At 41.6% G+C, this 27,096-nt stretch overlaps 1 protein-coding gene across 1 annotated transcript in view; it reads right to left on the bottom strand.

Annotated features, from left to right (window-relative positions):
* LOC124598977 overlaps positions 1-27,096 on the bottom strand; it is a gene marked incomplete at its 3' end in the record, with an annotated part of 199,740 nt that overhangs the window by 75,918 nt on the left and 96,726 nt on the right. Inside the window, exon 5 of the mRNA XM_047136038.1 lies at positions 9,415-9,590. Coding sequence (XP_046991994.1) covers positions 9,415-9,590 — 176 coding nt within the window. The remainder of the gene's footprint in view (positions 1-9,414; positions 9,591-27,096) is intronic.

Genomic DNA, 27,096 nt, shown 5'->3' with positions numbered 1-27,096 from the left:
ATGCTACAGCAAGAGGAATCCGAGAAAACGTTGGCATGGAAGCGAAGGGAACAAGCGAAAGAGTCACTTTTTTCCATCGGGGCAACAGTCTACTGTATGTCTATTGAGGTATCCGTAATACATGCGAATTGCCTACTGGATTTGACGCTTTTCAGGCAAACAGAGAACCATCTGCCTCTATACTTACATGCATCTGCGTTAAAGGATAACAGAGTGGACAGAGTGATCGATTGAGATGGAGCTGTAACGAGGTTCAATTTAATGGCAGACTGATGATGCATTCTAGAGAGGGAGATGTTGCTGCAGGTCATTTGAATATTTCTTCCGCTGTTCTGTCAGGATGTATCAGTCGCGTGGCATAGACTGCGTTCCGCTCTTATACAACTATGTGTTCTGTATGTGACTTAGAGCACTATTTACTTGCGATCGTTAACAGCAAACCTCTCGGTCATCAGAGGACTTCCATCCCATGTGTGATGAAACGTGACAATCTTGTTACGACACATTCCTCTAAAGGAGCCAAGATTTGTGCGATCTACTCCATTCCCCTGTCACATCACTGGTATAAAATCGAGACTCCAGATTGATAGCTAAGATGATTCTAAGTTAGCGATAGGTATTTGTGAGACTGCATTCCCCGTGTATACGTCTGCCTGACAGATGTCCTGTTTACAGAGTTAGTGGCGGCATGACGTATAATTTCACATGTCGGACGCCGCTGCAATGCGTTTATCAATTCCCTTGTATGAGGTATTCTCCGTTCCTAACCATCATTTCATATAGGACTGATGTGCGAATAGTATAATTTCTGAACCGTGATCGGACGTGGACAGTGGACGCTATACATCTCTGGAAAGCTATATTATGCATATATCACACAAAGCCAATGTTTTAAGGAAGTAGTTTTTTCATTTTATAGTTTATTACGATAGTTTATCCTAGAGAAACCTGCAAGAAGGATGTATGTCATGCACTGGAAATACAATCTGTACATTGGAATATTAACAGCGTTACTAGTCACTGGGTGCTCCAATGTTAGGCAGGTGGTGGAGCCGCTCAGGGAGATAGCAGGCAAGGCGGGAGAGAGTTCCACTGGGCATTCGGTATGTTTGCTGGGAGGTCTCATCCGTGACGTGGAGGAGGCCCTGCCAGCGGCTATCGCGCTCTCTGGGTGCAACCGGCTGCATGCAGTGGCACGTGTCGGCACGAATGACGCCTGAAGCTTGGGTTCTGAGGCCACCCTCGGCTCCTTTTGGCGGCTGGCTGATTTGGTGAAGGCAACTAGCTACGCACGCGGGGTGCAGGCTAAGCCGTCTATTTGTAGCATCGTACTCAGGGTTGAACGCGGTCCTCTGGTTTGGAGCGGAGTGGAAGACTTAGACCAGAAACTCAGACGGCTTTGCGACGGTATCAGACGCGAATTTCCCGACCTCCGTTATCGGATGGAGAATTCTAGGGTTTCCCTTAATAGGTTAGGCTTGCATTACCTGCAGCAAGCGGCTACTAGGGTAGCGAAGTACATGTGACATACACATAGGGCATTTTTTAGGTTAGAGAACCCCTCCCTTGGGAGCAAAGACGATTTGCCTGTTAAATCGGCCACAGTGCCCTGAGAGAATCTTGGTCCTCTCAGATAAGAGACAGAAAAGATTATTGTGATTTTAGTAAACTTCAGGAGCATCGAAGGAAAGGTCCCAGAATTAGTATCGCTTACTGAAGGTTACAATGCACAGACAGTATTGGGAACAGAAAGCTGATTGAAACCTGATGTCAATGACAACGAAATCCTAAGTTCGGAGTGGAACGTTTATCGTAAGGATAGGTTAGTCGCCAATGACGGCGGCGCGTTTATTGCATTAAAAAATTCGATAAAATCTAGCGAGGTTATCGCGGATTCCGAATGTAAATGAATCTGGGAGAAATCGAGTATCAAAGAACGGTCAAAAACGGTGATCGGATGCTCTTATAGACCACCTGGGTGAGGATCTGTAGTTGTAGAGCACTTCAGACAGAACTTGCAGGATGTCATTAGTAATCTTCCTGATCATGCCGTTGTAATAGGGCGTGACTTCAACTTTCCAGGTATAGATTGGGAGTGTTATGCCATCAAAACTGGTGCCAGAGACAGGGAATCGTGTGGCATTGTTCTGGATGTCTTGTCCGAAAATTACCATGAGCAGATAGTTAGAGAACCAACTCGTGAGGGTAACGTCTTACACCTACTGGAAACAAACAGACCCGAACTTATCGAATCAGTTAACGTAGAGGAAAGTATCAGCGATCATAAAGCTGTGAAAGCATCTACGACGACGGGCCTACAAAGGATGTTAAGAAAGGTAGGAAGATACATTTGTTCAGCAAGGGTGACGGGATACAAATTTCAGAATATCTCAGCAGCCAGCATCAAATATTCGGAGATGAGGATGAAGATGTGGAGAACAAATGGAAACATTCAAAGACATCGTTCAATATGCCCTAGACAAGTATGTTCCTAATAAGGTTTGAACTGATGGGAAAGACCCACCATCGTTTAACGGCCGTGTTAGAAAAGCGCTACGTAAACCGAGAGCACTTCCTCTCACATTCGAGCGCAGTAAAAACCTAGCTGACAAACAAAAGCTGTACGAAGCGAAAAAGAGCGTAAGGAGAGCAATGAGAGAAGCGTTCAATGATTCTGAAAGTAAAACGTTGTCAACCGACCTGAGTAAAAAGAGAGAAGGTCGAAATACCGAATTCGGTCTTCCTAAGTTGTTTCGCCGGGGAAGATCGTAACACTGTCCCTCCTTTCAATCGTCGTACGAACATCGAAATGGCAGATGTTGAGATAACCGATCGCGGAACTGAAAAGCAGCTACAATCGCTTATTAGTGGAAGGGCTGCAGGACCGGGCGAGATACCTATAAGACTGTATTAAGATTATGCGAAAGAACTTGCTCCCCTTCTAGCTGTAGTTTATCGTAGATCGCTTGAGCAACGAAAGGTACCTAACGACTGGAAAAAAGCGCAGTTCATTCCCGTTTTTAAGAAAGGCCTTAAGAGAGATACACACAATTATAGACCTATATCGTTGACGTCAGTCTGTTGTAGAATTATGAAACATGTTTTATGCTCAATAATTATGAGGTTTTTGGAAAACAGACATCGCCTCTATAAAAATCAACATGGATTCCGCAAACAGAGATCCTGCGAAACTCAGCTCGCTCTGTTCCTCCATGAGATCCACAGCGCAGCGGACAACGGCGCTCGTGTTGATGCCGTGTTCCTTGATTTCAGTAAGGCATTTGACACAGTCCCACATTGCCATTTAATGAAACACTACGAGCTTACGGAGTATCGGAGCAGACCTGCGATCAGATTCAAGACTTTCCTGCAGATAGAACTCAACACATTGCTCTGAATGGAACTAAATCGACGGATGTAAAGGTAATATACGGAAACCACAGGGAAGTGTGATAGGACCGTTACTGTTTACTACATATATAAATGATCTAGTACAAAGTGTCGGATGCTCTTTAAGGCTATTCACAGATGATGCAATTGTCTATACCAAAGTAGCCACGCCTTAGATAGTAATAATTAGCAGTAGGACCTGCAGAGAATTGATGAGTGGTGCAGGCTCTGGCAGTTGACCCCGAACGTAAATAATGTAACATATTGCGCATACATAGGAAAAGAAATCCACTACTGTACAGCTACATTATTGATGACAAACAGCTGGAGACATCATCTGCCGTAAAATATCTATGCATAACTATCCAGAGCAACCTTAAGTGGAATGATTACATAAAACCGATAGTGGGGAAAGAAGACACCAGACTCAGACTCATCGGAAAAATCTTAAGGGAATGTAACTCATCCAAGAAAGAAGTGGCTTATAAGGCGCTTGTTCGTCAGAGACTTGAGTATTCATCTATCTGGGATCCCTATCAGGTAGGACTGTTAGAGGAGATAGAAAAGATCCAACAAATACGGAGCGTTTCGTCACGGGATCGTTTAGCTGGCGAGACAGCGTTACGGAGATGCTAAGCAAACTCCACTGGCAAGCTTTACAAGAGAGGCGTTGTGCATCACAGATAGATTTACCATTGAAATTTCGGGACAGAACTTTTCAGGAGGAGTTAGGCAACATATTCCTTCCCCCACATACATCTCGCTTATTGACCACAAGGAGAAAATTCGAGAAATTAGAGCCTACACAGAGGCTTACCGACAATCGTTTTCCCACGCACTATTCGCGGGTGGAACAGGGGTGGAGGGATCTGATACTGGTACCGGAAGTACCCTCCGCCACACATCATTAGGTGGCTTGTGGAGTATGATGTGGATGCAGATGAATTTTTTTCAGGCAGGCTCTTAATGACTCTTGCTTAAATTATTTTTTTCAAGAAAGGTGCTGTATGGGTCTTTTTATGTGGTCGAACGAGGGTGAGGAAGCTTTCCAGCATATGGAAATGGAATTATCAGGCAGCTTACTCTTATATTTAACTTTAAGAGCTATGATAGGCGAGTATATACAGTGCTGTTTTTCTGAGGGGAACGCTGGGGGATGCGTACCCCTAAACTTTTTACGATGTTGAAAACTTGGAAGAGTGCCAAAGATTTATTTCACGGAAGTAAATATTTTATTTCATTTTTTCGTGTTGGTAATTGCAATACGAACGATACCAGTCCAGTTTTTGGTGGGAAAAAGCGAAGTCATTGACTGTTTCAATCATTTCGATGCTGCGGCAACAGTTCTCGACAACTCAATCGCTGGCAGCCAATTCGACAAGCATGTAGTGCCCTCGCCCTCTAATAGTGGGCGATGGTAGTGCTAAACGGATATGCGTACGCTCAAACGCCGAGCTACCGAAAGCTGTCTCTACGGTCCTGCAACCATGATGATGTTGATGACGTCATGGCTAAAAGGAAACGGGTGGTACCCCATGCTTCAGTTATAAGTAATTTTCCTGCATTATATCCAATGTCGGAGTACCCTCAAACTCTTTTTTTAGAAAAAAGCACTGAGTATATATGTGAATGTGATTACGACAATGCCGACAGAAATTTTGGACACTACTATTGATGAGATTTCGTTTCAAAACACTTCTCCTGTAAATTTTCAATTTGTGAAATTTTTTTATTGGTATGAAACTGTTCTTGTAGCTCAAACTGCTGTCGTAAATATTTCGGTAAAGAGTACATGTGATCTTGATGTAACGCTGCGCTAAGCTGCGCACTAGCCACTTTGAAATACATCTATTGCTGTGTGGACTTTAAAGTTTCCTCGTGCCGCTTCAGCAACTTTGAAGCTTGCCGCACTTCCGCAAGCGCTCGCATAGCTGTAGAGAAGAGAGGCCGTTGACCTCTCTCTATATTGACATTTCTTTGCAGAACGCACCACAAACACAACACACTATTACTTGGAAACATATGATTACACTTTGGAGCGTATACCTTATACTACTTACTGAAATGCTTATGAAGAGACGAGAAATATTCTTTCATCTACACACCTGACACAAGTATCATTCTACGAGAGTTGAAAGAATTTTTACTGACTTATGAAATGCCATATGGCTACTGAATGATGTTTTCATGCTTTGCCTTGTACATATCTGTTTATTTTATTTGATATCTAGTTTCTAGTTGCGCTGTAGCATTGGTCTTATAAAATAAAATTTAATACATATGCTAATGTGAATACTTTCTGTTAACAGATTCATGAAATAATAATTTTATAGCCGACCGTTGTGGCCGAGCGGTTCTAGGCGCTTCAGTCTGGAATCGCGCGACCGCTACGGTCGCAGGTTCGAATCCTGCCTAGGGCATGGATGTGTGTGGTGTCCTTAGGTTAGTTAGGTTTAATTAGTTCTAAGTTCTAGGCGACTGATGACCTCAGAAGTTGAGTCACATAGTGCTCAGAGCCCATTTAATAATTTTATAATCTACATTCTTAAAAGGAAGGAGCACTAGGAAAGGAAAGAAGCATAAGAAGGAGAAGTGACTAGTAACAGGAACTACATACATAATTTTTTTTCAAGGTCTTCGTATTTTTTTTGATAGAATAAGTTGAGGTGCACTACTTTAGTGTCAAGATGTGACACAGGCATGAAGATGTGAATAGACTTTCCCTTATCTGCATTACTATCTTTACTGTAATACTTTTTTCTGCTTGTGCTTTGTCATGTTTAGGTATAAATTATTGCATTTGCTGCTGCTATTTGTTTGGCATTGTTCTACTGAGTTGTACTTCGTATTACTCTATAAGCCAGTTTTACCACTGATTTATTTTTCTTATTTGCTACATATTGTCTTATATGAATTGTAATGTTGCATTTACTTTGCTAATTTAAATATGTTGCTGCTTGCTTTGCCATTTGTATTTTTTTGGCGTTCTTGTTTGTGTTAATGTTTATACTGCTGCATTGCCTCGTTCTCTAGTTTATATATCTGAGCTCAGTAGATTTAAGTTAGTTTAAGGTGGGCTATGCTATACAAGAAAATGAAATATGATGAGTTGGGAAGAAATGTATTGAGAAGCTATAAGAAAAAGGTTTGGCAAAAATGTTTTGTATAATGAGGAACAATTATTTTGTTAGCTATGATTTTCTTGGAAACAAATGATCAGGTAAGAAAGATATGAAAGTTTAAATATAGATAAATGGGATTCTTTGTGGGAACAAATGTTGAAGTAAGAGAGATAAATGAAGTTTTAGTTGGAAATGAAGTAGTTTTGACTGAAAGTTACAGACCTATCAGTATGAAGGATATTATTGAAAGAAAAAAAATGAAAAAGAGTTGAAATGCTCGTCAGAAGTACTGCAGTACTAAATGTTACACTGAAAACAGACATTGTCCTTTCCTTTTGTGTTATTCCGCTATGTTTATGTGTACCCTTGTGTGTCTGTGTTCTTCCTGACTGTGTGTTTACCTGTTAAGATAAATTTGGTAGAATTTTTTTTTTTTGCTTCTAATACTAAGCAGCATTCGCTATGATGAGGAATATGGTTATCCTCAAATCTAATCTGGTTTTGTAACATATTGTTTACTTTGGGAAGATGTTTGGACATTATTTATTCTGTTATGTTTTCTTTTAATGCTCATGTGTCAAGTTAATGTTTCTAAGGATATTCTCACTTTTTATTTATTTACTTATGTCACAAATCCTGTAATACACTTGTTTATTTCTGTTCTTTTGTAAAGCCTATATTATTACAAATGTTATCTGTATTACCATGTTCATGATTGTAATGATGTTTTCTGTACTTTTGTAACTGTATTCTTATGCTGTAAAATTGTAATTGTATAGACACGAGTTCTTTAAGTTAAGTAAATAGTAGGGATTCATTTTACTGCACACATTTCTGTTGGTCATAGTATATGTATAAAATGTCAGAGGCTATATGACTGTGTTAACGCTTGCACATGTGTTGATAATTCACCAAGGGACTGGTTAACAGCACTGCTGGCTCTAAGGATACTGCAAAAAGTTAGTGAGTGGACAAGCAGTGGTTTATCGACTTGCTGCCATGCCGAGTGGCCACGCGGTTTGAGGTGTCATGTCATGGAATGCGCAGCCCCTCCCGCCGGAGGCTCGAATCCTCCTTCGGGCATGGGTGTGTGTGATGTTCTTAGCATAGGTTAGTTTAAGTTAGTTTAAGTAGTGTGTAAGTCTAGGGACCGATGACATACGCAGTTTGGTCCCTTAGGAATTCATTCACACATTTATGGACCTGCTATTGTGTGTGAATTTTCTGTTACTACTCAGACTTTGTGCATAAAACTGTCATAGACCACTCTCCTGATGAATGATTAGGACTGTCTTTAGGGACTGTGAGGTGTTTTTTTTGCTTTTGACCGACAGTATATTACTAATTATGTGCATTTGATCTATTTTATATTGTTAACATCAAAAAATTTTAACAAAGTAGTCTTGGTCACTACCCAAAACAATTTGCAAAATTTTTTGAAAGGAGCAGGAGGGCTATGTAAGTAGGCTGTTTATGAGTTTGTATGTTGGCAGTACTACGTAGAGCTTTGCATTAATAACTCTGCCAGCGCTGTGACCACTCTCTAAGAAACTCTGTTGTTGTTCAGACTAGCAGTTGGAGGTGAACAGCCAGCAGTGATGGAAGTTGGTGGTGAATAGCCAGCAGTGAGGGGGGCTGGATGTTAATAGTTGGCAGTGATGAAGGTTAGAGGTCTGAAGTGTTAGCACGAGCAGACGGTCTAGACGTGTCCGTTATGGAAATTTAATTTTGTCAATGATTATATAATTTTTGCCGGCCGCTGGTGGTCGAGCGGTTCTAAGCGCTTCAGTCTGGAACCGCGCGACCGCTACGGTCGCAGGTTCGAATCCTGCCTCGGGCATGGATGTTTGTGATGTCCTTAGGTTAGTTAGGTTTAAGTAGTTCTAAGTTCTAAGGGACTGATGACCTCAGATGTTAAGTCCCATAGTGCTCAGAGCCATTTGAACCATATAATTTTTGGAACTGGGTGTCACGGATGATTATATATTTTTTTGAACTGGTTGTCACATTATTAAGGTAAAAATACATTGTTTGCTTTGGAACACAATCTTTCCTTTACTAACCACAAGCCTATCAGTAGTTAGAGCCTTCAGTAGTTAGAATCTTTTATTTAGCTGGCAGTGTTGGTACTTGCGACATTGCTGTAGTTCGTGTAATGAAGACATTCTATGAGGTAAGTGACTTATGATATGTATGGCTTATTGTTAGGGATTCCTTCCTATTCAGGGCCATTCTTTTGTATTAATTATTTGAATTTTGGTTATCATTTTTTGAGAAGTCATATCACGTTATCCATGAATATTGTGGGTAATTAATGCGTAGGAAAAGTTTGAGTTATGTTAGTCAGTGCAAATTCTGTAGGTCAGTGTTGAAATGATAAAGAATACGAAAGTGACACTTGCATTCAATTTCACTCAGTAGTTTTAGAACAGAATACTTTTGAATAAAGAAGTTTCACAAGGCATTAGCGTGATTTCTCCTGGAGGTGACATTTTCTTTTCCCATGTGGTACTTGTACCAAGTTTTTGTGTCAGGTACCGTTTCCGTAAATTACGAGACCCTGGCTAGTATCTGGCAGCAAGGGTATTTTCTGTAGTCAAAGTAGTAACACCATTCAGTGCTGTAGTTTGTTTTGCTCATATTCTACATAACATGTGGCACATTTTAAGACGGAAGCCAACCAAAAACTGAAGAATATACGGAATCCCAGAACTTTGTAAACGGCTAGTTACAGTATCAGTCTCTTTCACTATTGGCCATCAGTCACAAATACTTAACTCAGTCCTGAACTACATGACATCAGTTATTTGTATATCAGTAAGTAAGACGCACCAGTGAAAAAAGTGAAACATTCACAAACCACAACAAGTTCGACAAAGTTTCGACTTGCAATAGCTTGTACCTTATTAGATAGATCCCAGAACTGTTCTTGTCTTCTTCTATCTTGTAGTTCATCATCTGCTCGCTGACGGATTGCATATCGTGTACCCAACCTCTTAATTTCGTGTGTAGCATGTCTCTCACGCGTCGCACGTCCTTGATCCATCCATGGAGTCGCTGATCATTTGGGTGAATACCCTAAGCCACACAGAAAATAGTCAAATTAAGTGCATGATATTCCCAAGCATTAGTCAATGTTAACTTACACTTACGCACGGTGTTTCAAAATTACACCAGAAAACTTTGAAGGGTTGTGGAAGTTCTCTTGAAGAACAAAATGAGGACAGCAACCCGTGTCCGGAAACGCCACCAAACGACGCTAACAGAGCGTCGAAGTGATAGGCGCCGGCGCCGGCGCCTGCGTGTATATAATTATACAGGGTGAGTTCGTGATGATGTTACAGAATTTCAGGGATTCTGTAGCAGGGTAAATGCACCAATTTGAGGTAAGGAACCCTGGTCCGGAAACGAAGGAGTCGAAAATTATAAGCTAAAATCGTTCTGATACCTGTGACAGTGGAGTGGGTATATGCACCGGTACTGTTGTTGCTGAGACTGTCATATAGGCAACTTTCAGAGGTGGTAGCGTGAACCAGAACAAGAAAAACAGCCTAGTGATGGTGGACTCTTGAGAGAATACCCGAGGAGCTATGTGAAACATGTTTCCTCTACTGAACAAGTGGTCATTGCTCTTAAGGTATACGTTTTACAGGTCACGTTTACCAGATATTTTTTTCTTGTTTTTGTCCACACTACCACCTCTGGAAGTTGCCTAAATTATAATCTGAACACCAGGACCTGTACATGTATCCCACTGTCAGAGGTATCAGAACGATTTCCGCTCATAACTTTCGACTCGCTCGCTTCTGGACCCAGGTTCCTTACCTCAAATTGATACACTTATCCTTGTCCATCATCCCTGGAAGTTTGTAACACCATCACGATCACCCTGTATATACATATACATACTTCCGCCAGCGCCCGTAATTTCGAGGCTCCTTGGTATCTTTGGGTGACGTTAGTGGACACGCATTTCTATCCTCATTTTGTTCCTCAAGAAACCTTCTACATCCTCTCGAAGATTGTCGGTGCAATTTTGAAACGCCCTGTGGGTATCGCTACTACATAACACTTAAATTATCGTCAGCGCATGACCGCAGTTTCAATTTTATATAGTCATTACAAGATTAATACAAAGTAAATATCTGGTGATGCCTTATCAAATACACACTGTTCTCTGCCTATAACGTCAGATAAGGAAGCTTCAGATATTTCTAGGCAGTTACAGTTGAAACAGTTGACTATGAATGCTTGCTCTTGCAGCAATATGTCTGAGTAAAATGCCAGTCAGCAGCAGCCGCGCGAGACACAAGTAGCCACGGGGAAGTAACCGATTTTTTGATATTTTACGAGTTCCTAACCAGGAGCGAATTGTATAGTTTCATCTGTATGCTTTCATAGTTTAGTTTCTTGACTTTCTACGCGTTAATTTCATATTTAATAAACACAATCTTCATGTTATCGTTTGCGTCGGATAGTAAACCGATTTTGTGATGTATTGCAAGTTTCTAATCAGGAGCGAATTAACTAGTGTCAACTGTGTACTTCGGCAGTTCAGTTTTCGAATCTCTGCGTTAATCTTAATTACTGGACACATTTCTTGTGTTTTCTTCCTTGTTCACAGTAGAGTGCCAAAGTGCGTGTCGAACGTCCTTGTTTGTCTGTGTAGTGTAGTTTTCATCGGAATTAAGTATGGAAAGGGACTGTGATGGCTATATGCGGATGCGATCCAGGTTGGCGACATTTCAGTCTCAACTTCAGGCTGTGGTAGCTTTGGTTACACAGCTCGGTCCTTACCGGCGAGCAGCACACTTAGTGCTCGCGCTGAGGTTGACCCCTCACCTGTGATCGAGTGGGAGGTCGCCTCGGGGACTGTTTGTCTGTGTAGTGTAGTTTTCATCGGAATTAAGTATGGAAAGGGACTGTGATGGCTATATGCGGATGCGATCCAGGTTGGCGACACTTCAGTCTCAACTTCAGGCTGTGGTAGCTTTGGTTACACAGCTCGGCCCTTACCGGGGAGCAGCACAGTTAGTGCTCGCGCTGAGGTTGACCCCTCACCTGTGATCGAGTGGGCGGTCGCCTCGGGGAGTGGCAGGCGGTGCAAGATTTCCTAAGGTCGCCCCAGTTTATCTGACAAATAGGTTCCATGTGCTGTCTGTGGCTGACACTGCCCCTCAGCCAGATGCAGTCGCTTGACGTGTTTCAGAGGGAACCTCTCAGCCTGCAAGATCCGGGAAATCAAAGAGGTTGTGATTACAAGTAGTTGGGAGCTCCAATCCGTTTCTCTCCTGGTGTAACCAGTGACTTCTTAAGATTAGTCCCTGCAAAACTCAGCAGTAATCATAGGATGCAACACCTGCACCTTTCGTCACTACGACTTCTCCCTCACCATTTACGACTGTCTCATCCAGCTAACTAATATACTAAAATATCTTGGACTAACTTTCGACTGGAGAGTAACGTGGAAACCTTACCAACCAGACTTCCAACACAAATCCCTACTAAACTACTAACTGGCCTAACTTGGAGTTGCAGCCCTCCACTGTCCTCCATACACACAAAACCTTGCTCTGACATGTTCTTTGCTACACGAATGTTGCATGGATTTCCAACCCACACACGTTCTGTGACTCCCTCCAGACACTTGAATGCTATGCTTCCCATCTCGTTTCCCACAACCATAACGATGCTTTACTAACTCCTTACATTCTCACTTCTCCTCAGTCATACTGAATACCTCCAAATAACCTACAACATCAGCAAACCCGACTCCAAAATTTCAAACAATCCTATTGCGTGCTCTCTCCTTTCCAGTTCTATCATGCTGCCATGCCTCTAGCTACACATACCACCAACCCACCATTTGCACACCCTCAGTGTCCTCTCCTAAATAAATTTCAACTGTGTCCCTCTCCTGGATCACGAACTCCATCCCAACATACCCATCCCACCAACTGTCAATCCAACCCACCCTCTCAGATTCTTCCCCAAGGGCGCCCTCCTTGCCCTCTCTCCATACCATGTCCCCCATTTACCCTGCCCCTGTTGCCCCCCTCCCTGTTCTCCATTCAAATTTATAGAGCCAAACACCAGCTACCCCTCTGTCCTTGTTCCCACAGCCACCCCGTCTCATCACAACCTCTTACCACCATAATTTTCCTATCGCCCTCTATACCAGCCTTTTTTTCAACAGTAAGCTGTAATTCCAAGGAAGGTCCTTTTCCATATTTTATCGAAAATGTAGAGTGCTCTGTTTTTAACGTTTGTCAGTATTTTTTTCTGTTGTGTTAGGTGTCTTTCAAATGTTTATTCAAATGTTTAGTGCTCTTCAAACGTTCTTAACTGCGCTCTCGATTCTCATTTTTATCAGTGTTTTTAAACTATTCGCGAAGATAGCATTATTTATTATATTCTCTCATTAACATCAACTTTTCAGGTAGTTTTAAAGTCATGATAAATATGTATCCTTGTTCTGTGTTTAGTGTCTATGTCATAGATAATATCTATTGGCTGAAGAGCATGTTGATTGTCCCACTGCCAGCCCCCCCTCCCCCTCCCCCCACACATGGGACGAGCGAGGTCGAAATAACAAAGGCAAAAAAACATCACAATGTATGGATCCAAGGGCTGGAACCCCTCTTCCTCTTGGGAATATGAATTACCTGGGCTACTCTCAGGGTTTTAAATTCAGATAGGGAAAAGTTTCTAGCCATCTACGTAATGGTCAATGACTTTGTTGTCAGGCGTCATCGTCGGTGCTCATTATCCATCAATGCATTCACTGCCTGTCATCATTCGCATCCAGACCTCGCCCTCGCCACTGGTCATCGCCACCCCATATCTTCACTGCCAGTCTTCGCCTCCACCATCTGATCAGCGCCGATTCATCGCCTGTTTGTCACCACCGCCGCCTCCATCTGTTTATCGCCGTCACTGCACCATGGCCGATTTAGCTGCTTCCTTCACTGTCACATCAGAGACATTCTCATCGTTCATAACTCCACCACAGTTTGTCACAGTCTTTCCAACGCCACTTCAGGGACCACTAACCCTAATCAACACCGGTAAACACTCTCTGCGGCCGGCCGCTGTGGCCCAGCGGTCCGAGGCGTTTCAGTCCGGAACCATGCGGCTGCTACAGTCGCAGGTTCGAATCCTACCTTGGGCATGGATGTGTCTGATGTCCTTAGGTTGATTAGGTTTAATTAGTTGTAAGTTTAGGGGACTGATGACCTCAGATGTTAAGTCCTGTACTGCTTAGAGCCATTTGAACCATTTTGAACTCTCTTCCACTATGGAACATTGACTCTATCAATCATATACACCACTCCATCTCCTGTTCCCACTCTAACTACACGGAGCCTTTCTTCTACCCCAACATACCTACATTCGTCCTCCCTTAGCTACAGTATCCTGTCCCATCACAGCAGTAATACATGCATCTTTCCCCATCCCCAGCTCCCCCTACCTTCTCTCTTTCAGCCATCAGTCATCTGCTACCTCCATCACTGGCCGCCTGCATCACAGTCTGCTGGGCTACAGCTGCAACAGATGATGTCACAAGTACCATTCACTGAGTCTCACTGCAGTCACCAATGCAAGCAGGGCTGAAGGACCTGCAGAAGTCCCAGGTAACCATCAACAATGTCGCATCTCACCACCCCCATCATACAACCATTCTTCCATCTAAGAGCCGGTAAGAAGCCTACAAAACGTCAAAACACCAACATCTCTCCTACTCCCACACCTAAGAAACAGCAAACTGAATCTGACGACATTCAGCATATGGACGCAACTCCTGTCCCTTCACACTGTTTACCTACTGTCCAACCTGACTTTCTCTCCAACTCTGACCAAAAGTTCCTTAAACCCAAATGCCTCATCCTCGAAATTAAATACCTACCAAGCCTTCACATCCAACAAATCATCCCAAGAAAAACCTCCATCTCATTAAAGTCGTTGAATCCCAGTTTCCACACTGACCTTTCCAAATTTCCTTTGGTTATCCTTGGTACCAAAGCCTGCTCAACACCTCTCACCAGCATACCCACGGCAAAACAACACCAGCCTTCCAACCGTCCTCCCACCCCCAATGCAGTGTCACAAATGTCAGCCTTGTGGGCATGGATGAGGAAGCGGCATCTGAAATAAACAACCACATGGATTTATAACTCCAGAAAGCCCTTTGAATTAATAATAACTTTGGCCCCACTCACCACTGCCATGTCTTCTCTAAATTTGCTGCCACCATGGACAATCTCCCTAAAGAAGGAGTCTTAGTATACCACCACTGCCACAGGGTCGAACCTTAAAAATTCCTACTCAGTCCCACCAATGACGAAAATGCCTCCATGACAATGATCAGCTTACTGAAGATTGTAAAAAACCACCTCCTATCCAAACTGCAAAGCCTTCCATGTTCTTAAACAATGCCCTAACCTCCTCCTATCTGTAACACCTGCCCCCCCCCTCGATGCAAAACTAAGCTGCAACCTACTAAACCTGAGCTCACTGTCCCACTCTGTTCCACTGATACTCGCACTCACCCCAACAATTCCCCTGTCCAACACCCACTGCTGAAGATGTTATCAAATTATCCTCCAAAGCATTCACTCATTCCAACATCCATGTACTCTCTAACAAATCTCCCTTTTTGCCCACCCCATCGCAACAACGAAGCTACCTACTCCCAGAACCAGGTTCACTTTCTCTTCACCTTCCTCTATGCCCTTGTCTAAAACCTCAGCAGACCCCCTTCCCCCAAACAAACCATTCTAATGGTGTGACAGCACTACAAAAGCCTGTAACACTATATCTCCTCCCTCCCCACTAATAAAAATCTTTTAATACATGCCCTGTTTGAAGACAAAATCCATACCTTTATTCTCCTTGAAATGTTCCTTCAGTCATTACACTTCCAGACCTCTCTCTGTATCATCCACTGCACAGATAACCACCTTCCTCTGGTCAGAGATGGAGTTTCAATTGGCCACCACAAGAACATCCCTGTTCAGTCACATCCCTTATATAATAATCCTACCAAACGTCTTATCCTTGCCCTATTTTTCGGAAGACTGACCATTACCTGTGCCACCATCTACATCTGACCTATTCATCCTATCCCCTATGACACCGTCACTCATTTTCCACTTACATCATGGCACTGATCTCAAAATTAGTAGTAAATCACCTGGAGGACTCCAGAGGTGGCATCAGTTTTCTGACTCCCTGCAGGGTGTTATTGTTCCCATCTCACACCACACCCCTCCTGAAAGCAAAACCACCCCCTATGTCGTCCTAGCATCTCCCAAATTCTTTGGACGCCTCACTGCAGAAGTCTATAATATGATTGGAAGTGAATGTCTACCTGTATTCCTCATGATCTCTCACACAGAATCTCATCCTTGTGCACCCCATACCAACCTCCATCCAAAAGTTATCTAAGACTGCTCACACATCTACTGGAATGCCTAGTGGGAATCCATAGAAACCAAAATTGGAAGTTGCTTCCTGACCTTGTAACACCATAGCTTAGACACTACATACCTTTCGTTGATTCATTTAGCTTTCTATTTTGTTCAACATCCCATTGTTGAACTTCTGTAATTGGCATACGATTAATTCGATACTGCAATAAAGTGTAATCTCTGTAATATGCACAATATGAGCAAATGATCTTTTGTCTTCCTCATATAATCCCTTTGGTTATCTTCAAAATTAAATAATTTTGTATAGAACTACCAATATATGCAAATGTTCTGTTTTATTTAAAACGTTTGTTTGCTGTTATGTAGATTGCTGATCCTCATTTAGGGTTCTTAGTTATTTTGTATGTAAAAGGTGTTGTGCTTCCCCTTGGGATCGGAAGCATGCCGCGCGCGCAAATTGTAGTTGGCCTAGGTAGAAAAGGTGGAATTGAGAGTCAGTCAACTGCTCATGTAAAAGTTGTGTATTGTGCTGGTGCGGAGAGAGGCTTTCTGTGCCGCTTTCCAATGCCTCGGATGGATGGATGGATAAAGAGCTTGAACTATTCTGGAACTGATATCTATCACTGCCGCTAAGAAATGAGAGAGTCCAGCAGTTCTACCTGCAGATCCACCTACCAACATGCAATCGCCACCATATTGCGCAATCACTGAAAAGGAACTAAGAAATAGTAGAAATTTATGGTGAAGGATCAGCTCATTGGATACTTTAGTGTACGCAAATATAAGGTAACTTATACTCGAACTTTTATACCTACCCTGATTTTTTATCCCTCTGCCACATTTCCACTTAGGGTCTTTCCCATGCTAAAATAATTACCGAGTGTCCTTATTGAAAGAACATTAAATCCTAGTGTTTTACTAATTAATGCCTCTTGAACATAGTAAGAAAGAAAGTTAAAATTATTGTGGCAAGAGAGTGAGCTTAAGTCCATGATGCTTGCTGAAAATAATTTTTCTATTAAAACTGCTTATTAATATGTTGTTGCCAACTTCAAAATTAAAAGTTCTGAAAACTGAGGCTTGTAAAGTTTAGCTTAGTAATGGTTCACATTGCTGCCTGTTGTAAATCGCAAAAGGTGAGTCAGTATCTTATAAATATGTCAATTTTGCTTCTCAGTGTAGTAGAAGTTGAAAACTACAATTGTGGAAAGTTATATACTCATGCTTGCTAAGCGCTTGTTTCTCTTGTGTATTGAAAGTGCATATTAATAGTGTAATAGGATCCACAGTTTACCCTTTATGCTCATGATAAATAACAATTAATAGAAAGACCACTATCTATGAAAATACTACCTTCTTTTGTTCAAAATTCAGTGTGAAATTGTTTGTTAGCGAAATACATTTAACTTTCATTCTAAATAGAAACGTATTAAGCTGAGAGAGACTTAACCTATGACCAGTTCATAGTTTTGCAGTGAACTACATTTACAATTTTTTGTCAGATAGGAAAATGTTTGAAAAGTAATATTGAACCTATGCCTATTTTATGATTCTACAGTGAGTATTGATAGATTAGATTGGATTAGATTAGTACTTGTTCCATAGATCATGAATACGACACTTCGTAATAATGTGCAACATGTCAGGTTAATAAAAGATATTACATTAGACAAAATAGTACATGTCACTCAATATTTTTAATTTTTAATTTTTTTTTAAATTTTTATTTATGATTCTACAGTGAATATTGATAGTAATATTATTGAGACCATTCAGTCTGACCAAGCCTTGAAGGCAAAAGTATATGTTATTTTCTGTTACCATTATGCAAATAGCCATGTTCTCTTATAACCTTTAGCAATTTCTTTAACGTGAACATATGCAAGTGCCAGAGTTCATTGCACAATCGTGTGACAAAGTATAGGCTGTGACTGCCCATTGAAGTTACTTATTTTCAGTTTCTTGAACAAGTATGTCAATCATTCTAATGCTTAATTAGGCAGGCGACCGGTTTCTTTCTTCTTTGAACAGTGTAGATAGGTAAAATATTTTGTATTACTGTTTAAATATTTACGTAATTCTGACTTGCACTTCCGATAAGCCACCTTCGTTAGGTACAACACAGTCAACATAACAAAATTCGTCTATGCTTCTTTATACAGCAATTGCCTTAATAAAAATGATTTCATTCATCTGAACCCCTCCTGTTTTGTGGTTAGGTATAACAGTGGCAGGCAGTAGTGTTACAACCTTCCAGCAACCTGACAGTTTCCCTCATGTCACAGCCTTTCTTCAGCAGACCATATCAAACGCTATATCCACCCACATTCCTACGAAGACTGTATACCCTCTCCCCCCCCCCCCATAATCCCCACACAAGGCCTACTCCTCCTCCAAGAATACTGCTGCATGTACTGTTTTTTGGTGCAGACACATTACAGGAATACACTCACACATCACTGGCAAATACAGGGACACACCAGGAATTCATTAAATGAAAAAAAGTCCCTGGGACTTGCACCAGACTCAACACTCCACTCCCCATTAACTCTCCCAAGTTCTCGAAAGCATTCCATCAAGTCACAGACACCAATCCCATATCTCACTACCTGCTCCTCCAGAATAACAATCTCTTAGCTGACCACCTGAACAGAGCTAACCATTTTGCATCCTATCACCTTGACTAATCACTTTCCCCCAAACATCCACAAATGTACAAATACCGCTGTCCCACCCATTGCTCCCAGCTTCCAGTACTTGAATAACATACAGCAAATGGAATTAAATACACCAGTTACAGCACACGACATAAATCAACTACTCCACAAAAAACACACCACATCCCCTAGTCAAGACTGCATAACTTATTGACACCTTAAAGAATACCCCTTCTCCCTTGTAGTCACCCCTCCAGTCCCTTACACCACTATCCTCTCTACAGCTTACAATACTCAACAATTGAAAACATCCAAAATCCTGTTTTTCCTCAAACCACACAAACCTCTTCCTACCACTTCATCTGCCTAAGCTTAGTGTTTAGCAAGGTCTTCAAATCCATTCTCTCCAGACATATCTATCAACACCTGAACCAAAACCATCTCCTACCCCTTAACTAGTATGGCTTCTGCCCCAACTTATCCTCTGATAACCATCTCTTGCACTCATCCATCTCTCATCCCACTGACTCCACTCCCATAAATCTGCTATTTTTGTCTCCCTCGACGTAGAGAAAGCCTGTGACCGTGTTGGCATTCCAGTCTTCTTTTCGAAATCCAGACATATAGTTTTCCAATTAATTATGACCACTTTACATCCTTCCTATCTACTCGCCCCTCATTTAATCTCTATTAACAATATCAATTCCCATATATTCCATCCTAGTGCAGGAGTACCCTAGAGTCCCATCCTCTCTCCTCTCCATTATCTCTTCTACATTGCTGATATGCCCAAACCACCCTCACCAGATCGCCTCCTTCAGTGTGTTGGTGATACCACTTTCTCGCCCTCTACCCTACACTCCAGAAATCCCAATGATCCCTCCAAATCCACCTCAATCAGTCTACCTTCTTGTGTATGCAATCGCTCCTCAGGATCAATCCCTCCAAAACCAGGCAACAGTTAAAGGACAAAGAACCTACACTTTCCGCCTCCATGAATTCTACCTTACCATTTATGACTGTCCTGTACAGTTAATTAGCCTTCGACCAGCCACTAATGTGGAAACCTCACCTACTAACAATCCAACAGAGCGCTCTCAATAGACTAGAACTACTTACAGCCTGAACTTGAGAATTACATTCCTCCACTATTCTGCTCATATACAAAACCCTGATCTGATCCACCTTCTGGTATATGAATGCTGCATAGATCTCCACACCACCATAGTTCTGTTAAGTCCCTCCAAATCCTTGAAAGTCATGGACGCCACATACGCCTCTCCCACGTGGATCCTCTGCAATCTTATCAAATTCCTACCTCTCCTTATCAACATCTAACATCTTTGCATCTCCTGTTCCATCTGCAAACTAGATTCCAATAACACCACTGTCTTCCCTCCGACCACCAACCCTGGTATGCTTCCACCCCTTCACACACTCCATATCCTAATTATCAATGCAACTTCAACCAACTTGCTCTCACAAATAACGAGATTTTCCCCTATATTCATCTTTCCTACCAATTTTAATGCTCCTCCGCCTGTGGCACACCACATTGGGGTCTCCTCTCTGCTTTTCCCTCTCCATCCATCCCTATCTCTTTCCTGTTGTTACCACTAACGTCCCCAAGCACTACAGTACTCTTCAACCTCTCTCTTCCCATTGTCTCTATTCCCCCTATCCACCTCACCTTCTACCTAGCCTCTCCACAGTTTCGTTACGTACCTCTTTACCCACACCCCTCAACCATATGGAACATATACTCTCCCTCAATAATACTTCTCACCAAGACCAAGTCCTTCAGATTTTAAATGAAAGTGCAGTGCTTCTGCGTTTTTTATGAGTAGAATTTCAGCTTTTGTGACGTGTTCTTAAAAATGTATTAATTTTCGTTAGTTTGGTTGTCTGTCTATAATTTTAAGTAGAAAATAAGTCATAAAATTTTTCTCATTCTACATTTTTTTTTCATTCGCTTTGCTGAAGAGCGGAATATTGTTCCGTTGACAGTCCACTCAACAGCCCAAATGGGGCAAGTGGGATGAAATAACATTATAGGAAAATAGACATGGTAATGTATTCAATTTATGAATGATTTCTGTAATAAGTTTTTATTTTTTGAATATTTTGTTCATCGTCATCAACTTTAAACTGTCAGAAGATAAATAGATTTTTTACAAGGTTAAATAAAAATCGTTTTGCTTCCTTGCATTCAGCTGCGAATATTTTATAGAACTCTACTTTCTAATGAACCTCTTTCTAAGTACTTTGTACATATATCTGTAGCTTATGTAAGCATCAGCGACCTCTAGAATAGCTTTCCAACCCATACTCTCAGATAACCGGTTGAAGCAAGTGTGGCAATTTCGACTGATGTTATTTTTACATATGACTTTTTGCGGAGGTATGTCGTGTTTATATTATAATTTTTGTCCTTCTTTTAATCCCTTAATGTAGTAGGCAGTAATTTATTTTCTTTTACACTGAAGCACCAAAGGAACTGTTTTAGGCATGCATATTCAAATACAGAGATATGTAAACAGGCAGATACGGTACTGCAGTCGGCAACGTTTATATAAGACAAATGTCTGGTGCAGTTGCTAGATCGGTTACTACTGCTACAATGGCAGGTTACCAAGATTTAAGTGAGTTTGAACTTGGTGTTTTAGTCGGCGCACGAGTGATGGGACAAAGCATCTCCGAGATAGCGATGAAGTAGGGATTTTCCCGTACGACAATTTCACGAGTGTACCGTGAATATCATGAATATGGTAAAACATCAAATCTCCGACATCACTGCAGTCGGAAAAAGATCCTGCAACAACGGGACCAACGACGATTGAAGAGAACCGTTCAGCGTGACAGAAGGGCAACCCCTCCGCAACTACTGCGGCTTTCAGTGCTTGGCCATAAACAAGTGTCAGCGAGCGAACCATTCAACGAAACATCATCGATATGGACTTTTGGAGCTGAAGGCCCACTCGCGTACCCTTGATGACTGCACGACACAAATCTTTATGCCTCACCTGGGGGCATCAACACATTGGACAGTTGATGACCAGAACATGTTGCCTAGTCAGACGAGTCTAGTTTCAGATTGTAGCGAGGGGATGGACATGTACGGATGAGGAGACAATCTCATGAATCTGTGGACCCTGCATGTTTGCAGGCGGCTGTTCAAGCTGGTGGAGGCTCTGTAATGGTGTGGGACGTGTGCAGTTGGAGTGATATGGGACCCCTGTTACGTCTAGATACAACTCTGGCAGGTGACACATATGTAAGCATGCTGTCTGATTACCTGCATCAATTCGTGTCTATTGTGCATTCCGACAGACTTGAACAATTCCAGCAGGACAACGCGGGACCCACATGTCCCGAATTGACGCAGAGTGTCTCCAGGAACACTCGTTTCAGTTTAAACACTTCCGATGGCCACAAAACTCCCCAGACATGAACATTATTGAGCATATCTAGGATGACTTGCCACATGCTGTTCAGAAGAGATCTCCACCTCCTCGTACTCTTAAGGATTTTTGGACAGCCCTGGAGGATTCATGGTTTCAGTTTCCTCCAGCACTACTTCAGACATTAGTCGAGTCCACTTCATGTCGTCGTGGCACTGCTGCGATATTAGTCAGGTGTACCAGTTTCTTTTTCTCTTGGGTGTACTTCTGTTGTACGTTCTGAAGATGGCTGCTGCATAGCCGAAACAGGTAACTGTCTTCAAAAAACTTTACGATTAAGACAATTAAATAAAAAATTATGTACATCATATGATCGCTCTCCAAACTGTCATTTCATGGCAAATTGTATTCAAAGTCGTAAGTGATGTAGTCAGCCCTTTTTTAATTGGTGTTTCAAAGTTGTAATTCCAATGATGACAACACTTACAGACTTACACGTGGGTAATGTAAATGAACACAGCTTAGGTCGCGTCATTGCGTCAGCTCTCTACCTGTTGATGGCAAGTCAGATAATGTTCATTATCTGGTTGCGAACTTTCCCAGTGCCGTATTAAATCGTCGCTAATGGCCTTCTGGTTGCGACTTCGGGGACAGATTTATATCGTCTTGGAGAATATCTTACAACTTCATACCAAGCAAATTCATAAATGCTTTGGCATTTCGATTCCAAGACCCGAATCAGAGAAGAAGTGTTATTGTGATTTTTTATGGGAGTCCCTTTGTAACTGAACGTTTATCGCCAGTCGGAATTAGAGTCTCTCGTATAGGCTGCTGGAATTCTGCTGTGCAGGAATAAGAGTTTTGTATATTTCTTGTGATTAATGTACACAAAACAAATTGGAAGACATAGAGCCAAAGAAGTATATTATGATTTTACAAATGTGGTGTGTTATCTATTTGATGTTTTACCATGTTCTGCTGAAGTTGTTTTGAGTTATTGCAATGCTTAATCAGATATGACAAATGGAAGTCCAGTGTATGAATTCCTGGATAACTGTTAAGGACAGGTAAGGTTAGCAGGTTGAGGAAGTGCAGTTTGACTTCAAACACACAGAGCAAAAATGTAGACCTCTGGTATCACTCGGTCATATGGAGAGCACCAAAAAAATATTGCATGGAGGGTGCATTTCGCAGCGTTGGAAGAAATTATTCAAAAATCTGAAATTGCGGAGGCTAAGTTGAACTTGAGAAACACAGAGTTCAGTCTGCAGGAAACAAAACTCTTTGGTCATGTAATTACACCGTAAGGTATAAAAGCAAACAGGGACAATCTGGAGGCGGTATTCAGTTTTGCGATATCTAGTTGCAAGAAGCAACTTAGAAATTTTCAACGTTTGTGCGATTTCTATTGCCAAGTGCTAAAAAACGAGTCCTTTCACAACCTAGTTAACAGACGTAGCATGTGGTCCTGTAGGAAAGATTGTGAGGAAACATTTCGATGGATTAAAACAACGATAATGAACACAGTGGTATTGTTACACACAGGTCTTCACAAAACTTTTTATTTAGCCTTTGATGAATCTGATTACAACATGGGAAACGCCTGTGTCAGATCGACGAAGAAGAAGAGTGCGGTAACGACTACGTTTTGGAGCAGAATGTTAAACTATGGATAAAAATATCCTGTGACAGAGAAATGAGCAGTGGCGGTACCATTCACATTCACGAAATTCTGCCGACATCTAGCCCGTTAGAAATCTGTAGTGGTAACACACCACTGACCTTGGTTCTCCCTGTTAGTAAGTAAATTGTGACATGGGAAATTAGCACGATGGACCTTAGCTCTGCAAGAGTTCGGTTTCGAGATTCAGTGCGTATCATGTGAACAAAATGTGGTTCGTGTGGCAGTCTTACGCTTGCTGGAGTGCCTGGAAACATCAGAAGCACAGCTGGTGACACCAGAAGACAGGATACTCCTCGTGAACGTCGTGGCGCACAAATGACCAGCTCGCAAGAAGCTGAGAAACATATACTGTGAACAAAAGGCAGAGGGAGCAGGCAAACAGTTTCAGCGCTTTGTTGGACGTTATCTACTTGTAAACTGTCTTCCTTTGAAATATATGTTTCCCTTCAAATCGCATGCATTCTAGTATTACCAGAAGAATGGTGTGAGACCTTATTTACTGAGTGAATGATCTCATTTAAGACCAAAGATATTTTTGGCTCTTTTAGATAGAAGTTCCTATGTAGAATCTGGATAAACTCCTCTAGTTGTGAATTGCGTTCTTTAGTTTTAATAACGTTATGACTCCACGATAAAATAATTACGTTGAAAGTAGGTAAATTTGTGTGATTGACGTCTCTGAATTGCAGGGTATCTGTTCCGGTCGGCTTCCTTCCATTTGCGTCCTTCTTCCAAACTTGCACGTGTTTGTGTTAACTGTATTGTACTGCGTCGGTGTATTTCGCCAAATACATTGTGCTTATAACTGCAGACTTCAACAGTGGCGACGAGTATATTTGAGCTGTCAGTGCGTCGACATATCAGGCAATATGGACCCAGAATTTAGTTATCAGTGACTTCCACAACGGCAGGAACAGCAAAAACAACTACTGGAACACCAGCAACAGCAACTGTGCTTACCACAGCAGTATTAACACCGTTGCTACCAGAAACTAGGCACCATCGACATTTACCTCGTTTCCCTGATTGCTGGACGGCGCTGAAGATTTGGAAACGCACCTAAACCATCATTTCACAGTGTACGACGCAACTGATTCTTATCGAAAATGATCTTTTTATTTCGGGGTCTTCGCATAGTGTGTTGGTGTTGCACCATAAGTTGTTCCTCACGATAAATCCTGATAGTTTGTCTTTTGCTGAACTTTTTTAACTATTGTCATATCTTTACTGGTGTCATTCCCGAGTGGCGCAAATTAGATTGGAATTTTACCGGCATTTTAAATTTCAATCAGAATCGTACAAGCACTGGATCACTGACATTCGGGGTCTTAATTTGTAATGCTTTTTCGTGCTCAGATCGAATATGTCACAAATCGAATGCAGACCCACGACTGGAGAAGGCTGTTCCAATGTTCAAACGGTAAGGAAGTGTGTGCACAGACTTTGCGGTATTCGGACTCTTCCCGAGACGAGGCTCTTAAAACAGCCCAGGTTTTCGAATTCACACAGGAATGAGACAGCCGGTGGGAGGCTCGGCGAGGGGGGTCCGCCGCCTCAGGCTGCGCTGCGTTTCAGCCACGGGAATCGTCAGCGCCAGGACCTCACCGGCGACAGGTCACGCCCATTCACCCCCCTCCACAGTAAGGGACAAGTCCCACCTTTTCATCCCCTCTGCAGCTCCTATATATATTCTTTGGGATCTTCCCCTAGAGTGCATAGTCTTCCATTTGGTTTACTGCGTTTGTTTGCACATTATAGTAGCGAGCACTGTTTTACTGCTTTGCAGTATTTGTTTCTTTGCAGTATTTGTATCTTTTAATGTATTTCCTTGGACGTCTTTGTAGTGTACGTTTGCATTGCAGCAGTATTTACGTTTTTTCCACATCTCCTTTGTGACTTTTACAGCATCTGCTTCGTCTTTGTAGTACTATTTACCGCTGATGCTTCTTCGTTGCAACAGTGTTCTGAAATGAGTGCTTTTAAATGTGAGTTTTGAGGAATCGAGTACAAATACCGCAGGCCTCTGAAGCAGCGCATTTCCACAGCGAACTCACAGAATCTGAGCGAAATAATGACTCCCGTAAAGATAACGAACATTCGTCGACCTATTGGTGGTTCCTACTTACGCGATAAGGATTTTACTTAAAGTAGTTTTTTTAAAAACCTTCATTCACAATTATTTACAATTATATTTATATGTAAAGTGGTATACAACACCATCAGCAAAATTTTCGTGGGGAACGGCAACAGAAACGTTGAAGTACGTGTGCATTTGAAACTGATTCTAAAAAGTGCTGGGTGGATTCTTTCCAAACCGAACATAACTTATGTGTGAGATCACAAGACCTAGAATTATTCAGTGAAGATAAATTTTTCAAAGTCGAAAGGAGAAACAGATCGTGTTACACATTCCATTCATTGCTAAAACCACAAAAGCCTTAATGTATTTTTGGAGAGTGTAACAATAATGATATTCGGCATTCTCAAACAAAAGTAATCATTTAACTGGGTTTTAACTTATTTCAAAACATTTGAGAAAGATTTGAATTTTAGGTGAAGCTAGGAACATGCGTTTATCCCTTTGAAATAGTCAGTTTGTTTCACTGTAGTAAACACTGAAAATCTTTTAATCATCTCTAACAGAGTTAACAGAATGAAATCATTAATAACTATTTTACTGTACCATTACTGTTGAGCATATCACACTAACAAAGTCAACTGAAAATTTGAACTATCCAATTGTATGTCACCTACAACTTGTTCACACATTTGCTTTATTCCAATGTGTTAAGTAGTTACAAAAATTTCACTGAGTCAATAAAAGTATGTCATTATAGGATTTGTTGTGTTTATCACCTTGCTCATTTCACATATTTGTAAATTAGCCACTGTGCTGGAGATTTGAGGTGGAGCCATTAATCCGGATTACTAAACATTTGGATGTTATTGAAATATTCTAATAACTGTAAATTTACTAATATGTACTACAACATACAAACCTTTTAGTTTGACACTAAGAAGCTGCTCGTTTTTGGCACTTGGAATATCACGACAAAGCCCTTTGAGAGGAAGTGGCAATACTTGTGACGTTTGTGTCTGTTAGTTACAATAAATTTCAGATAAACTGTGAAATACATAATCATGACAAGCTACTATGTGATTCACGTAGACTTCCCACCCCCACCCACATTCAAATTCCAAGGTAGTATTTATATTGCTACAATAAACTTTCAGCACACTTAAAAATTAGAATTTTGAACTCATATAAATTTAAAACAAAGCAAAAGTAATAAATTGGTAGCCACCCCCTAAAGTTATGGTCTGTAGAAGACACTCTTAATCCCCAGTTGCAATGTATGTATCAGAGGAAGAGTATACTCCTGTTGTATGTATTCACTTGTGCATTTACTG

Source organism: Schistocerca americana, chromosome 1, assembly GCF_021461395.2.
Source record: "Schistocerca americana isolate TAMUIC-IGC-003095 chromosome 1, iqSchAmer2.1, whole genome shotgun sequence".
NCBI lineage: Eukaryota > Metazoa > Arthropoda > Insecta > Orthoptera > Acrididae > Schistocerca > Schistocerca americana.
This window is presented reverse-complemented; position numbering and strand designations above follow the sequence as displayed.